This window comes from Passer domesticus, chromosome 4, assembly GCF_036417665.1.
Source record: "Passer domesticus isolate bPasDom1 chromosome 4, bPasDom1.hap1, whole genome shotgun sequence".
NCBI lineage: Eukaryota > Metazoa > Chordata > Aves > Passeriformes > Passeridae > Passer > Passer domesticus.
Window position 1 is genome coordinate 77,309,840 of NC_087477.1, and position 14,109 is coordinate 77,323,948.

General features: G+C 41.9%; 1 protein-coding gene across 6 annotated transcripts in view; it reads left to right on the forward strand.

The window, feature by feature from the left end:
- The window catches only part of CTBP1 (C-terminal binding protein 1), a 235,412-nt gene that overhangs the window by 75,084 nt on the left and 146,219 nt on the right, over positions 1-14,109 (forward strand). The window contains exon 1 of one of the 6 annotated variants that reach the window (XM_064418952.1): positions 10,606-10,739. The exons of 3 other annotated variants lie outside the window; for them this stretch is intronic. In XM_064418952.1, coding sequence (XP_064275022.1) covers positions 10,733-10,739 — 7 coding nt within the window. In that variant the 5' untranslated portion in view covers positions 10,606-10,732. Of the gene's footprint in view, positions 1-10,605; positions 10,740-14,109 lie in introns of those variants that run through there. 2 more of the 6 variants (XM_064418951.1, XM_064418953.1) reach the window with 2 other exon arrangements.

Below are 14,109 nucleotides of genomic sequence, written 5' to 3' on the forward strand. Positions count from 1 at the left end.
GTCCAGTCTTTCTAGACACAAATTATTTAGACACAATACTCATAATATTTCATAATGGAAATAAAAATCCTTTTTGTATATCAGTGCTAGCCTATTATCACTGACAGCAACACTGTTATTGTTTATGGATATCTGAAGTATCTATAGTAGGAAGCATGTGAGTGCTGGATTTAAGAGAATGGATAAAGTACTTAGCAAGGCACTGTGGATGCCAGTTTAGGAAGACTTTGGTACTGTATGGTGCTCTGCAAAAATTTTTCCAAAAAATTGTATTATTCTCAGTGATTATTTTTTATTCTTACATCATCACCCCTGTCATTAATAAATTCTTTACCTTTTGAATTTTGTGCATGTCTTAGTGTTAAATCTGACTTTTTAAATTACTCTTGCTTTCTTTTTCTGACATACACAACACTTTATATGATTAAATGTGTTTTTAAATGGCTGTGTAGGGCAAGTACTTCTGTATACTTGGTGGAGTTTGTATGTTTGGAGGCAAGTTATGTGGACCTTGTCATGGGTCTAGAATTTTCTTTCTAGATTCTTCACTGGTGCAAAATAGGAAATAATACTTCCTAGTGCTACCCAGAAAATTCTGGGTGCCCCAGACATGACAATGCTACAAAATGAAGAAATATTATTGAAAATGTTTGCTTGCTTTCTTACTTTGGCTTGAAGTGTTTGGGTTATTAAAGAGATGAGGATGTTTGCTTAGTTGGTGTAGGGAATTTCTACTTCAAACAAAGTGAAACTAGTTCCTCCTTGAATGGCTGTAGCTTTTCCCCCATTTTTAAGTGCTGTCCATGCCAAGGACTGCTGCAGGGAACTTTGCTACCTTCTTAAATTATTCCCATTTTGTCCTTTTCTAAACTGTATTGAGTTTTATTCTGTCATTAAGTAAAAAGTAATTTTTTTTTCACATAACCTAAGCATTGTAAGTGACACAAAAGTGTTACAAGTCTGCAATGGAAGCTGTTTTTCCTCATCTGTCACTTGTATGTTCATTGGGGTGGTGGAGGAGAGATGTGTCTGGAGCAGGGATTTACAGCCCAGATTAAATTACAACACTTGTATTTTTCCATTATGTATTATTCAATGTATTTTAGCAAAGAACTGGAATAGGCTGTGCCAGGATAGAGTTCAGCCTTCACTACAGGATCAGTTGCTGCTTTTTTGGAGAATTACAGAGCTTTTGTCTTCACATAGAGAAGCCTCAAGTACAGGCAAATATTCTGGTTTGAAGCCTTAGTATATCCAGTACTTCTAAAAATGCTTAAGCTTTTTTTTTTTTTTGGCAGAACAATTTTTTGAGCTTCTGAAGGGTATTAAACTGTTCAAAAAAGGCATATAGGAACAGACAAATATAAAAATAAATGTTAAGCTGTTGTTACTGATTTAACCCTCGAAGCTGCTCTATTCTTACTCCTGTTGCAAGAGGGGCTGCGAGAACATGTCTCACTCTAGAAAGAATGTGGGCACAAAATGCAATGTATGATGTTAGTTAGTGTGTATTTTACCTGGTTTTATACCTTCAGTTGTTGTCTATATTTCAGACAGCTTTGAAAACAAACATATTCCTTTCAGTGAAAAACAGGCTTATAGCATCCAAATTGAACAGTATTTTCATTCCAGGTAGGCTAAATATGTTCTGTTATCTGTGATCCAAAGAGTTTATGAGGGGCTAGAGAATAGGGGAAAAGTCCACCTTCTTTTCTTAGAAAAGAGATAATTAATAAATACGTGTAAAACCTCCAAAAAAACCTTCCTCATGCATGCAGAGCTGCAATGAGAAGGTGGACAAGGGAACGGAGGTGTGTTGGCCTCCTTGTGAGCAGGTAGGGAAGCTCAGGAGCATTTTCAGTCGTGGAGTTCATGCTTAAGATAATTTAGGTTTTTTAATCAACTGGTGGTTTCTTTCTGAGTCAAAACAAAAGCTGAGACCTAACCAATGTCAGCTCTGCAGTCAGTTTATTATGGGATTAAATAGATATGAACTGTTATCTTAAGACTATTATTAACTGTTAATTGGCATTTAATTCCAGTTAGTTTTAATATAAAGACTTTTCTGTTAGGGGTTTGTTTTGCAGGACAAAGGGAAAAGCATTTTTGTGTACCCACAGAGAGAGAGGCAGGTTCAGTGCTGTCTGATCTACCACAGCATCAAGGGGAAACAGCTGTGATTTAATGAGCACGAAGCTGAATGAACTTCATAACTAGGGCTGCTTTATTGATGTTCTTGGAAGGGTTTGAGAAAACTTCTCTCCCTGCACGTGGCTTCAGAGTTTAACCACGGAGGGAGGTGGTGCCAGGAGCAGGGTTTGTGTCTTTGTGTCTGCAAAACTCCAGAGCTGGGTCGTGCAGTTCTGTGTAATTATATAATTAAAATGCAGCGTTTTGTGGAACACGCCTCACTCAGCAGAGAGGGAGAGAGAGGTCCTCAGCTCCCTGGCACCTCTGCAGCAATCCCACCCTTTTGGCCAGGGGTCTGTATCCCTGCTGGCCTGCTCAAGCCAAGGAGGATCCCATGGGAAGAGGGATTTGGGTTCTGTGCCTCCAGGGCAGTCCTGGGCTGCTCTGAGATACTGAGGGATTTAACAATACTGTTTGATTGTTCTGGGACAGGGAGACAGGTACAGGCAGAGACTGGTTTGATGCCTTGGTGTTGGCAGTGCTTCTAAAAATGGTTCAACCTGCTTAAGCAGTAGCAGTTTTTGGCAGGACCATTTCCTTCAGAGGTTCTGAAGACTCTGGTGTGCCAAAGGCAGCCATGTGTGCAGGGCAGCTTCTTTCACATCTCTGGAGGAGCCTTCACCCTTCATTTCTAAACCACCACAGTGTTTTGGAATCCAGACATTATCTCTTGTTCAAAAAAACTTCAGCACAGCCCTCAGCACTTGTGTGTTTTACAGAATACTGTGGAGCTTATTGTGAATTAATTCAAGACTCATAAAAATTAGTATTTACTGCTACTAGGAATTATAGGCTTCCACCTTATGAGCTACCAGGAGTGAAGAACAAGCTGAGGTTTGGGTTTTGGCAGCCTCTTGAAGGTCATTGAGACCTTGGTTGCTGGAATAAAGCATCCCCAAGCCCGAGCGTGGCTCGGAGCAGCGCGGCCGATCCCTCAGAACGTGCCCAGCGCTGTCCCAGGGCTGCAGCCAGGACACGTCACCCAGGGCCATCTGCTGAATAATGGTGGGGCAGAGTCCAGACACAGCCTTGTGTCAGCAGCTGGAGGCACAGCTTCCTTCTGTGGGTCCTAACCCTCAGCAAAACCATGGATGGAATGAGAGCGGAGTGGTTGCTGCTGGAAAAATGGGCTAAAGAATCATTTATTCCCACAGAAATTCATCACCAGGTGTTATTCAAAAAGAATTTTTTTCTAAAAGGTGTGGTGTTGGAGGAGAGGTTACCACTGGAGTGTTGAGCTTGGCTTCCCTCACATGATGGCCTGGCATGAGTAGAGGGGCTGGGCTAATGGCTAAACTGAAAGGCATCCTAAATATAACAAAGAATCAGGATAGAGGTTGCTGTAGAGATTATTTAGTTGTAACGCAAGCTCACCAAACTAGTATGGGTGCTATACTTAAAACAATGGAAATAGCAGCTGCAAAACAGAGATATTCTACTGTACAGCAAGTACAGTGGAATAGAAAGCCTTTCTTACAGTTTGTAGAAAAAACAGCTACTAAGCCCATCCACAGATATTATATAGAAATAACTGAGATTATGTTGAACACTGGGCTAATAGAAGTAGAATCAAATTCAAAACATAAAAGCAAAGGTCATATCTTCTAAGTGAGTAATAGCAGAGTTTTGTAAAATAGAAACTTGCAACAAGATTCTCATTATAGATAAATAGTACTTGGATGATCATGGGATGTGCTGTAGCAGCCCCTGTGATATGCATAAAAACAAGTGAACAGAATATTCTGCTCTATCAGTATGAGTTCATCATTTCTGAACAGTTTAATGAGGAAGGTGAAGAGGCTGTCATCTCAGAGGGAGACATGAAGAATATATTCATCTTTAGATACTGTGTGGAGCAAGAGGAAAAGAACTGAAAGCCAATGGCTGCAGAAGAAAAACAAATGGTGCAAACAACTGCTGAATGAATTGAGGTTGAATTCTGGAAGAGGAGTCCTGATGGGCAGAGCCCCCAGAGTCCACCACAGCTGTCCAAGAAGAGTGGTGGCAACAGAACAAAACAGAGATTTTCTTAATAAGGAAATTTAAGTTCATGAAATAAATTATTTTACATCTCTCCTATAACATCCCAAGGGAAATCTTCTCAGCCCTGTGCTTCTAAGAAATGTGTTATGCCACTGGTGCTCATAATGCTTTATTCAAACTATTTTCTTTATCTGGGCAAAGTGTAGATGGTATCAACTATACTCTCTGGAAGGAAAATCCTGTTGGGATAAATGTTGTGATACAATTACCTTGATATGTGGGCTGAATGTGTAATAGTAAGAGAAGAACATATTTAAGTAATGTATAAAATACGTCACCACAAAAGAATGTACAAATATCCTTCAAAAGGAGCTCAAAAGTTTCAAAACAACACTCCAGGGAAGAAAATCTAGGAGAAAGTAGATTAGCTACAGATACTCATTTCTGGATGTTTTTCTTAATAGTTGCTGATTTGAGAATGCTGATGGATTCTTAAAAGCCAATTTTAGATTTTAAGGCAGTATCAACTGTTTTCTTAAATTCCTTATGGTCTCAAAATTGCACCCATGAAACATCAGCTATGTTTACCAAAATATTTTCAAATTTAGATGAGGGTTGCAACACAGGGAGATAGTTCAAAGAAAGAAGTGTGTATCTAGTGTTGACAGTTTTGCAAAATGATGTGAATATGCATTCAGAATTTTCGCTGTAACTGAAAAAAAAGATTTTTACTCTTCCAAAAAAAAAAAAGCCCCAAAAAAATCAACCCACCCCAAACCCCAACCCTATCATTATAACACATTTTGACTTTAAAAATAGCATTTGTTCTTATGCTTTAAAACAGAAAGTATCAAGGCTTTTTAGTGGAACAATTTCTTCTATTGCCATTGAAAACAAATGTGGAGAAAGAAAATTCTGTTGGCTTCCTATCTTTTTGTTAAGTTCCTCTGCAAAAAATAGATCCTATGGATCTGTGACTTTTAATGCTCTACAAGAGTGCAAAGAAAAGCAAGAAAAGCTTAACCAAAAAAAATAATAACCTGAGTTCATTGTTGTATCATGGTAACTGCATAATAATAAATGCTGTAGATTGACAATTTAATAGGTGAGTTAAAAAATGCTCAGATCATTGAGAACACAGAGATTCCGGGCCCCCAGCCCAGACCTGTGTCACCTCCCTGCCCTCCTGTGTCACCTCCCTGCCCTCACCTGTGGGGTTCTCTGGGTCTGAAGGTTTCTCTGCGATTGAAGGCACTTGAGACAGCAGTTCATGTTTGGACTCAGGTGTTTATTATTTCTCAGGTGTTTATTATTTCTCACATATCAGTAAAACAGTCTCACTACCGTGAGTTTGGCAGCTTTTCATTAGAAGGCACAAAATGGCCAACAGTCTCTTGGTACAAGGTCTTTTAAGACTAAACTATCCAATTAAGAACTGACACCTAGATCATTTTCCCTTTTAACCCAATAACTGATCCCACAGAGCCTACAATGCAGATTTTTTTTGCCCAATTACAAAATGCCACCCAAACCCATGAAGAAGAAGGAAGAAGAAGCATGAAGGAGAAACTCAGGATCACACCGTGTGTCCTCCAACTTGTTTCCATTCACAACATACTAAAAATCCCAAAAGCTAAATTTGTCACCAAGTGATACAGCCACACTACTCTCTTTAATCTATTTCACACTTTTATGGATTCTAGTCTATCTTGAAGTGTAGGAAACTTTCTCCATGAATGAGGGTGAAAGTCAGGGGACGCCTGGGGGTCAGGGTATCCCAGAGCAGACAGAGAAATATTCCCAATGCTCTGGGTTTCCACACCAGGGGAAGGGCTGGAGGTGAGACCCCACAGAGCTGCAGTTACTGAGTCAGCTCTGGGGCCTCAGAATCAGGGATTTGTGAATCTGCTGGAGCAGGTCCAGAGGAGGCCATGAAGATGCTCAGAGTGCTGGAGCTCCTCTGCTGTGCAGGCAGGTGAGAGAGCACCTTCCAGAGCATAAAGGGAGGGACATGAGAGCTGCAGAGAGACAAGGGCATGGACAGACAGGACAAGGGGGAATGGCTTCAGACTGGCAGAGGGCAGGGTTAGATTGGGTATAAGGAAGAAATCCTTCCCTGTGAAAGGGATTAGGCCCTGGCACAGGTTGCTCAGACCTGTGGCTGCCCCATCCCTGGAAATGTTCAAAGCCAGGCAGGATGGGGCTTGAGGCAGCCTGGTCTAGTGGAAGGTGTCCCTGCCCATGGCAGAGGAGTGGAGCTGGGTGATCTTTAAGATCCCTCCCAACCCAAACCACCCTGTGATTCTGTGATAGCTGGATGTACAGACAGGATAAATGCAGCTGTCTGAGAGGCAGCACTTCACAGCATGACAGAGATTTAGCAGAAATGTTGGTGCTTTTGGAGACACAGTGGTCTATCAAGACCTCTGACAACGTGGGAGGCGCTTGCTTTGAGTCAGACTAGTAGTGCAGGGGTAGACAAATTTTAATTTGCTTTTGAGTAACTTAAGATATTCAATAATTCCAGTTTCCAAGAAAAGAATGATGCTATTTAGTCTTGAAGTACTTAATGAAATGATTATTGCACTGGGTCAGGCCATAAAGTGCCCTCTAGCCCAAGGTCCTGTATGAAACAGAAAGCAAAACCAGACCAACTCTGTACTGAATTTCTGACATTTCCAGAGTATGGACTTCTGACCTGACACAGCTTCTCTGTTGCCCTCAGTCATATACAGATAGATACATGGATATAGATATATAGATATAGATATCTATATAGATAGATACATATAGATATATATAATATATATATTTTTATATATATATATATATATATATATATTTTTTCCCCCCCTGGAAGCTGGTGGTCCCTTTGACTCTTGTGGACTTAGGTTCCTGCACTTATCTGGGAAGGAGGAAGGTCTGGTAGAAGAAAATGTGCCAGGATTGAGTGATTGCTACCAGATAAAGAAGTAATAATGGACATTGCTGGTCACTGGGGTGGCTCACAGATGTTTAGCATAGAAATGTCATTAGGTGATGAGATAAAGATGCCCTGGTATATGTGATTATAATACTCAGCATTACACATTTTAGAGCAGATTAGGTGTACATATCTGCATGTATGCACTCTTAATATCAGGGATAAATTTGGGTAATTATAGCTCATAATTTGTCTCTTTGCAGCTATTTTTGAAAGTTAAATAATTGCTGATAAAAGGGAATGGTAATTTATGGCAAGAGAAAATGCTCTCGCCTCAGCTTATGTGGAGGGTGGTGGGTGTAATTCTGAAGCTGGTCCTGTTTGCTGCTTCTCTAAAATATGCACTGCTGCTATCTGTAGGCACGTTTTGGGGAATGAAAAGATTCACAGCAATGTGGGTATTTTCTTAGTAAATGAAGTGATCACCATGCAGAGCGCTCGTAAAATATTTAGAAAAATGCTTGTCTGTGAGTGGGGATATGAAGGTATGTTTTCTAAATAAAGATACTTAATTTTGAAAGAAAATAACATAATAAATTTCTGGTTGCTAATAATATGCCAGAGAATAGATTTTTTTTTTTTAAACTGATCTAGATTGCCTCAGCTAGAGAAGGCAGCAGCTTATTTAAGTAGTAAGCTGTTTTTAAGGAATCATGTCTGTTGATTAACTTAAGGATGTTCAACAAATTATTAGATTGAAATGTAGATATTGCCTTGGAGAAGATAAATGTCATGAGAAGGAGCTGATGGGATTATAACTTTGAATATGTTCCTGTTTATGTGTTTAATGCATTATTAAATGCCATTTGTTTAAGAAAGAATTAAGTTAATAACGGATCTAGTATAAACAAATATTGTTTTTGTATCACTTAGGCTCTATTTGAGTTTTGTTTCATGACAGCATTTCAGAATTAAGATTCCATTATTTATTAGCTAGAAAGAAGGATGGGAAACAGCACATCTCATGTGTTTAGTTTGGAAATCCGTGGAAGCTGAGGAAGTGGCTGAACATTATGGATGTAAAATACTCAAAAGTTTGAAAGTCTGCTTCCAGGAAATGCTGGATATTTTGCTGTAAAATAAATATTTGAAAGATCTGACATGACATCAGTCATGTGAAGACACCCTGAAAGCACCACGTTATCTGGCATTGTAGAGGATTTAAACTAATTTAGGACAGCCTTCCTTCCAATGCAGTTGGTGTGGCACAGTTAGCCTGGAGAGACCAAGTACTGAGGGAGATTCAGGAACTAATAACTGTAAACTTTAATGAACATGATCTCAGCATTTTAAATTCTTCATTTAGGACATGGTTCAGAGCTGTGTAGGAATAACCCAACACAGACAGTGAACATTGAGGATGTGCCTAAGTATGTTCTTCCCAGTAGTGAAGCGTTTTCCATAAGAGATGCTCCACCTTCCTCCCTGAGAAAGGAGGAACTTCTCCAACAGCTTTACAGAAGGCTGGGAATCCTCTTCCCACTGCATTCCTCATCAGGGGAAAATATTCAGCAGGAAAACTTTATCATGTGTAAAACATAAGACCTTCAAATTCAGCAGGATTCATTGTGTTCCTACGTTCAAGCAAGTTCTTTAAACTTAGAGTTATTCAGCAGGCACAAAATTATGAATCTATCAGGTCAGATCCTTGCTTTGTGTATTGCTCTTGCTTTAAGTACATTTGCTGTCATCCTAAATGTGCTAAAAGTCTTTGTGTACTCCAGTAATGACTGCTGAAGCCTGACTAGTTAAGGAATTAATCTGGTGTAAATTTTCCTCTATGTAGGTAATCTGGTTTTATTACTTTTAACACCAAAATCAGCATTGTATTTGAAGGAATAAATTACAAAACAAGGAGAAGTCTAGAAAGTAATTACCGTGAATATGGTAGTGAATTCTTGAGCTGCCACTTCACTATGGGGTTTGGTTGGTTTTGTTTTGGTTTTTTTTTTTTTTTTGGGTTACTTTCGGTTGTGATTTATAAAACATGTTTATGGACTGTGTCAGCAATGTTCTTCCTCAGTTGCTGTTGCAAAGACTATTTTCATAGTTTATCACAAAATGCCAGATTTGCTCAGCATGTAATTTAATCTTATGCTTGGAAGCATCCACATTACTTGGTTATCACGAAGTTATTCTTTAATAAAAATGTATGCTTTGTGATCTATATTTTATTAATTTGGTGAGTCAGTTTATCGATTGTTGCAGATGCCACGAATGTATAATTTGTCACAGTTATTGGTTGCCTGTCAGCAGTTCACAGCCACACGGTGTTCTTGGCTCTTGGGGCACCTTAGGAAAAAACCTCTCTTGATCTGCAAAAGAAAAGCTTTCTCCTGTAAATTATCATCAAACTTGGGTTGATATCGGGTTTATCACTTCACAGCATGTGTTATCCTGTATTAGCCAAACTCTGAGAATATATTCATAGCATGGCCTGCTCAGGCAAGGGCCTTGAGCAAATACAATTTGGTGATTTTAAAGCTGGGGGTGAGGAAGAAGGAGCACAACATCAGAAATGGGATGTGCAGGCTTTTTCACTGTTTTAGTTCTCTCTGAACTTAGGAATTATTGGGGTCACCAGACTGGAAAAACAGAATAAAATTCTGAGGCATATTTCTCCCCCTGTTCTACAGTATTTAGTTTTCTGCTGTAATATAAAGCAGTCAGGAGTTTTGTTGCTTGAAAAGTTTATTTTCAAGAATTAATGAATTTGATTTTTTTACAAAAAGGGCTGTTTACTCCCCATATTTTAGCACAGCAGCTATTTACACCCACAATTATTTGACTCGAATAAGAAACTTTGCTAAGACTTTTGGAGTGTTGATACAGATGAAGCAGCTTTGCATGCTGGAGTGGAGCCGTGCGGTTGAAACATCTGCTGGTTTCGTTTTGTTATTTTTAAAGGCCGGTTCTGCACCCTGGGAGCTTGTGGAAGGCATGCACAGAGCTCGTGTGCCATGCCAAAAGCAGCGGCTGAGCTCGGCTTTGGGCCGGGCTGGTTCTAGTGGTTCATACCCCTCATTTCTGGGATTCTCTAAAATATCACTCTCTGGTGCTTCCCGCCCATCGGTCGTGATTTGGGCAAGAGGATGCTTCCACACAGAGCAGAACAAGTTCCCCGGGGGTTCCCCAAGTTTTTGGTGTCTATAATTAATGTACAGCGGGGGGGCTACATTAAAAAATCCGGGAAAAGGCCCTGCCCAAAATAAGGGCAGGGGGAAGTTAAAAGAGGGGAGCGAGAGAGAGGAGAGAAATAAGAAAAAAAAAACAAGAAAGAAAGAGGGTGGGGAAAAACAAGGCGGGGTGGGGAAGAAAAAACCAGAGGAAAAAGGGAGGAAAAGAATTAATCGCGGGGGGCGGGCGAGGAGCGCCCAGAGCCGCTCCCCGCCCCCGCCGCTCCCGGCCGCCGCCGCCTAATGAGCTGCGCTCTGATTGGCCGAGCGCCGGCGGCGGGCGGCCGCCATTGGCTGCGGGCGCGGCGCTCTCCGCCCCCATTGGTCCGCCCGCCTGCCCCGTATTTTCAGCAGCGGCGGCGGCGGTGGCGGCGGATTCCGGTGCGGAGCCGGCGGCGGGATGCAAGGTGGGCGTGCGGGCGGTGCGCGGAGGGACGGCGGGGTGGGGGCATGGATGCCTGGGTGCTCGGTGCCCGCCGCGCTGCCCGGTCCCTGAGCCATGATGGTTGATTCTTTCTTTCTTCTCTCTCTCTTTTTTGTTTTTTTTTTAATTTTTTTTCAATAATTATTTTTCGCACCGCACCCCCGGCGGCCGCTGGGCGGGGGCCGCGGCTCCGCGGGCAGCGCCGGCCGCATCCCGCCCGCTGCCCGGGGGACGCGGCTCTTTGTGCCCGGGGGCAGCGGCGGCTTCCCGGCAGGGCCGGGGCACGGATCCCGGTCTCCCCGGATCCCGGTCTCCCCGGATCCCGGGTCCCCGCCGCCCGTCCCGGCGCCGCCGCCAACTTGGCGAGCGCGGAGTTGGCGCTGCGGTGCCCCCGGCTGGGAAATGGAGCTTTGCGTGTGCTGAATTGCGGGAAGTCAGTGGGAATCGGCCCGGGGGTGTTGTCAGATCCCAGAGGAAAAGCCGGGGTTCTTCCCATAACTTATTTCTGCGGGTTTGCCAAATATGAAGTACCTCCCCTTGGGTTAATTGGAAATCGATGTGGTTAGGTGCGGTTATCTGAACACACTTTGGTTTGAGTTTAAAATAACAAATATGAAGTTAAATACTCTATATTTTTATCTTGCCTACTAAATCTGTTATACGTTTCGTTTAGCTGTGTTATTTTGCAACATACCTCCTTTCTTTTTCATGATCTGTTTTACAATCAACTGTATTTATTGTATTCCTTCTGTATATTTAACATCTTGCGAAAACCACATCCACGTTTTTAAGTTCTGAGTTTCCTGGTGGTTTTCGTGGCAAAAGTTATTTCTGATGGAGATATGTTTCAGACAGAGAAGTCTGCTGACAGATTTTGCAACTTTTTTTCTCTGTGGCATTTTTCTCTGCATAAGGCTGCAGTTAGGACTGGGTTCTGTGATTTCTGTGCCATCTAGTAGTTAGCTGGGAATTTAAATACTCCCTGAGCATCCCCAGCTGGAGATGGTACTGGAGGCTGTAGTATATTTGTACAACCATTTCTGTGCTGTGTGAAAGTGGAGATTTTGGATAGAAATAATTGATTATGGCCATTCAGAAATCGGTGCTTGAATGGTTCTTTCAAATAAAATTGCTGTTGAAGCTTTAAGGAGGCTTATATAGAATTTGGGTTAAAATCGATGGTTCTGTCCGTGTAGTCAGTGAGATTTACACCTGCATGTGTGATTAACCCCTTGCTGTGCAGAAGGATGCTTGTGGGGCCAGCTCTGTTGCTAGGCCTAAAAACTTAATTTTTTTTGTTGCTAGCCTGAAGCTGTGAGAATAATACAGGTTTTTGCATGGAGTGATGGAAGAATTTCAGTCTGGCCCTAGCAAGGAGCTGCTCTGGGGTGTGGGAAGTGGCCAGAGGAGCTGCCCTGCCCCAGGCTCGTGTGTCCTCACCTCTGCCCGAGCACCCCTGGGTGCACAGACATCCTGAGTGCCAGCAGGCACCGTGACAGGGGCACCCTTTTGGGAAAAATGATGATGAACAGGAACGGCACCTGTTGCACCACTGGTGATTTTCATCTGCCAGGGAAAAACTGTGCACCTGTGGTTCTTTGATCACCTACCCAAACCGTCTGAGATGAGCGACACCCAGGGAGTTTAACTTGAATTTATCAGTGTGTTGCAATGAGGTGATTGTGATTACTTGAGTAGGTGACAAGTTCAGAGAGTTATATACAAATTGTTATTATGATGATGATGAAGTAAATGCTGTTTATACAAGCGATCTGTGCTTTTAAAATGAAGGCAGCTACAGTTCAGCAACTGCTGTTTGAGAGTAGAACTACCCATGTGTACATTTTATGGCACTTTGATTTTGTTACATAATGGCATGCATAATTTTCATGCATTATATAAACTTCTTTCAGAACATCCTGAGAAAACAGGCAAAATAAGATTTATGTCTGTTTGATACCTAGTGAGGCTTTTTCAGCCTGAGTAGCAAATTCTGGTTTCTAATAGTGTGTAAACAAACTGCAGCCAGGCTGGCAGGCGTTGCCTGCTTGTGGTGGTAACAGAAATATGAAAGATGATGTGAGCACTGCAGAACTGAATTGCCCTCCACGCCTCCTGCCTGTTTTCTCACCCTGGCAGGTGAGGGGGAGCAGATCAGGGCTTTCCTTTCCCTTTGGCACAGTACTGGATTCCTTCTCTGGTACCTGGTAGAGATCCTGTGGCCCCCATGGAGCTGCAGAAAACCTTGTTGTTTCTTACTCTAAATGTTGCTAGGTGTAGACTTAATATCTAAAGGAGATACATGTTACTAAAAATATATATATTTTCATGTATGACTAGATAATAAACTCTTAATAAATTCAAAAAAGTCAGATTAGAGACAGTTAGTTTGTTAGTTGTTTTTTGGGGGTTATTCTTTTCCTAACTGTATGAATTTGCTAAACATAGATTACTGGAGGTTTGGCACCAATAATATGGATAAACCATTCATTCATTACCAAACAGTCTTTGAACTTCTTGTTTTACCTACTTGTGGGTCTCAAACAATCAAAGTTTTAGCAGGTGCTGCCTAGTTGCTCTGTAGCTGGTTTTTGTTTGCTTTTTTCCTTTTATCATGACCCTGATGGATGGAGAGAGAATATTCCTTTGGTGAAATGTGAGGGATTATTGAGTCTTCATGGTGGCAGTTTGTCTTATAGTGATGTGACTTATGGTAGCACTTTTTCTTGATAGCAGCAATGTTTATTTCAGAAGTATAATTTTCATATTTAAACACATGCAGTGCTAGATTGGAAAACTTTTAATGACAATTGCATGGCATGTTTGTTTGTAAATGGTTATGCTGAATGACGGGAGAAAAATTAATTTGTACTTTTTGAAGATCTGTGATTTTTATATCTGTTATTTAACAGAGCTGTAATGTTATCACTGAGTGCTGCCAGTTGGGTATAAAGTGCAATGTGTAACATTTCCTGGTAGCAGAGTTGCTCTAAGTGGAGAAATAATTTAAGCGGTACAAGGAATTTTACAGCCCTCTTGTCACAATTAACTGTTTTGATGAAATATGAATTTACACAACATCTGCCTGCCGGGAGCGCCGTTCCCATCGGAGCTCGCTCTCTTCCCCCAGCAGAGCATCCTGCCTGGAGCCTGGTGGCAGGGCAGGATGGGCTGGAGCTGGGCAGCAAGGCAGGGCATGGCAGGGCTGCGCTTGCTGCATCTCCTGGGGAGCTTGGGCAGGAAATGCTGCTGCTGGCTGGGAGTGCAGCCTTTCGCTTTCGCTTTAGTGTCAGCAGGGGCCTGGCGTGGGCACAGCGAGGTCCCTGCCCTGCACTCCCTGCTCATCCCCCCGA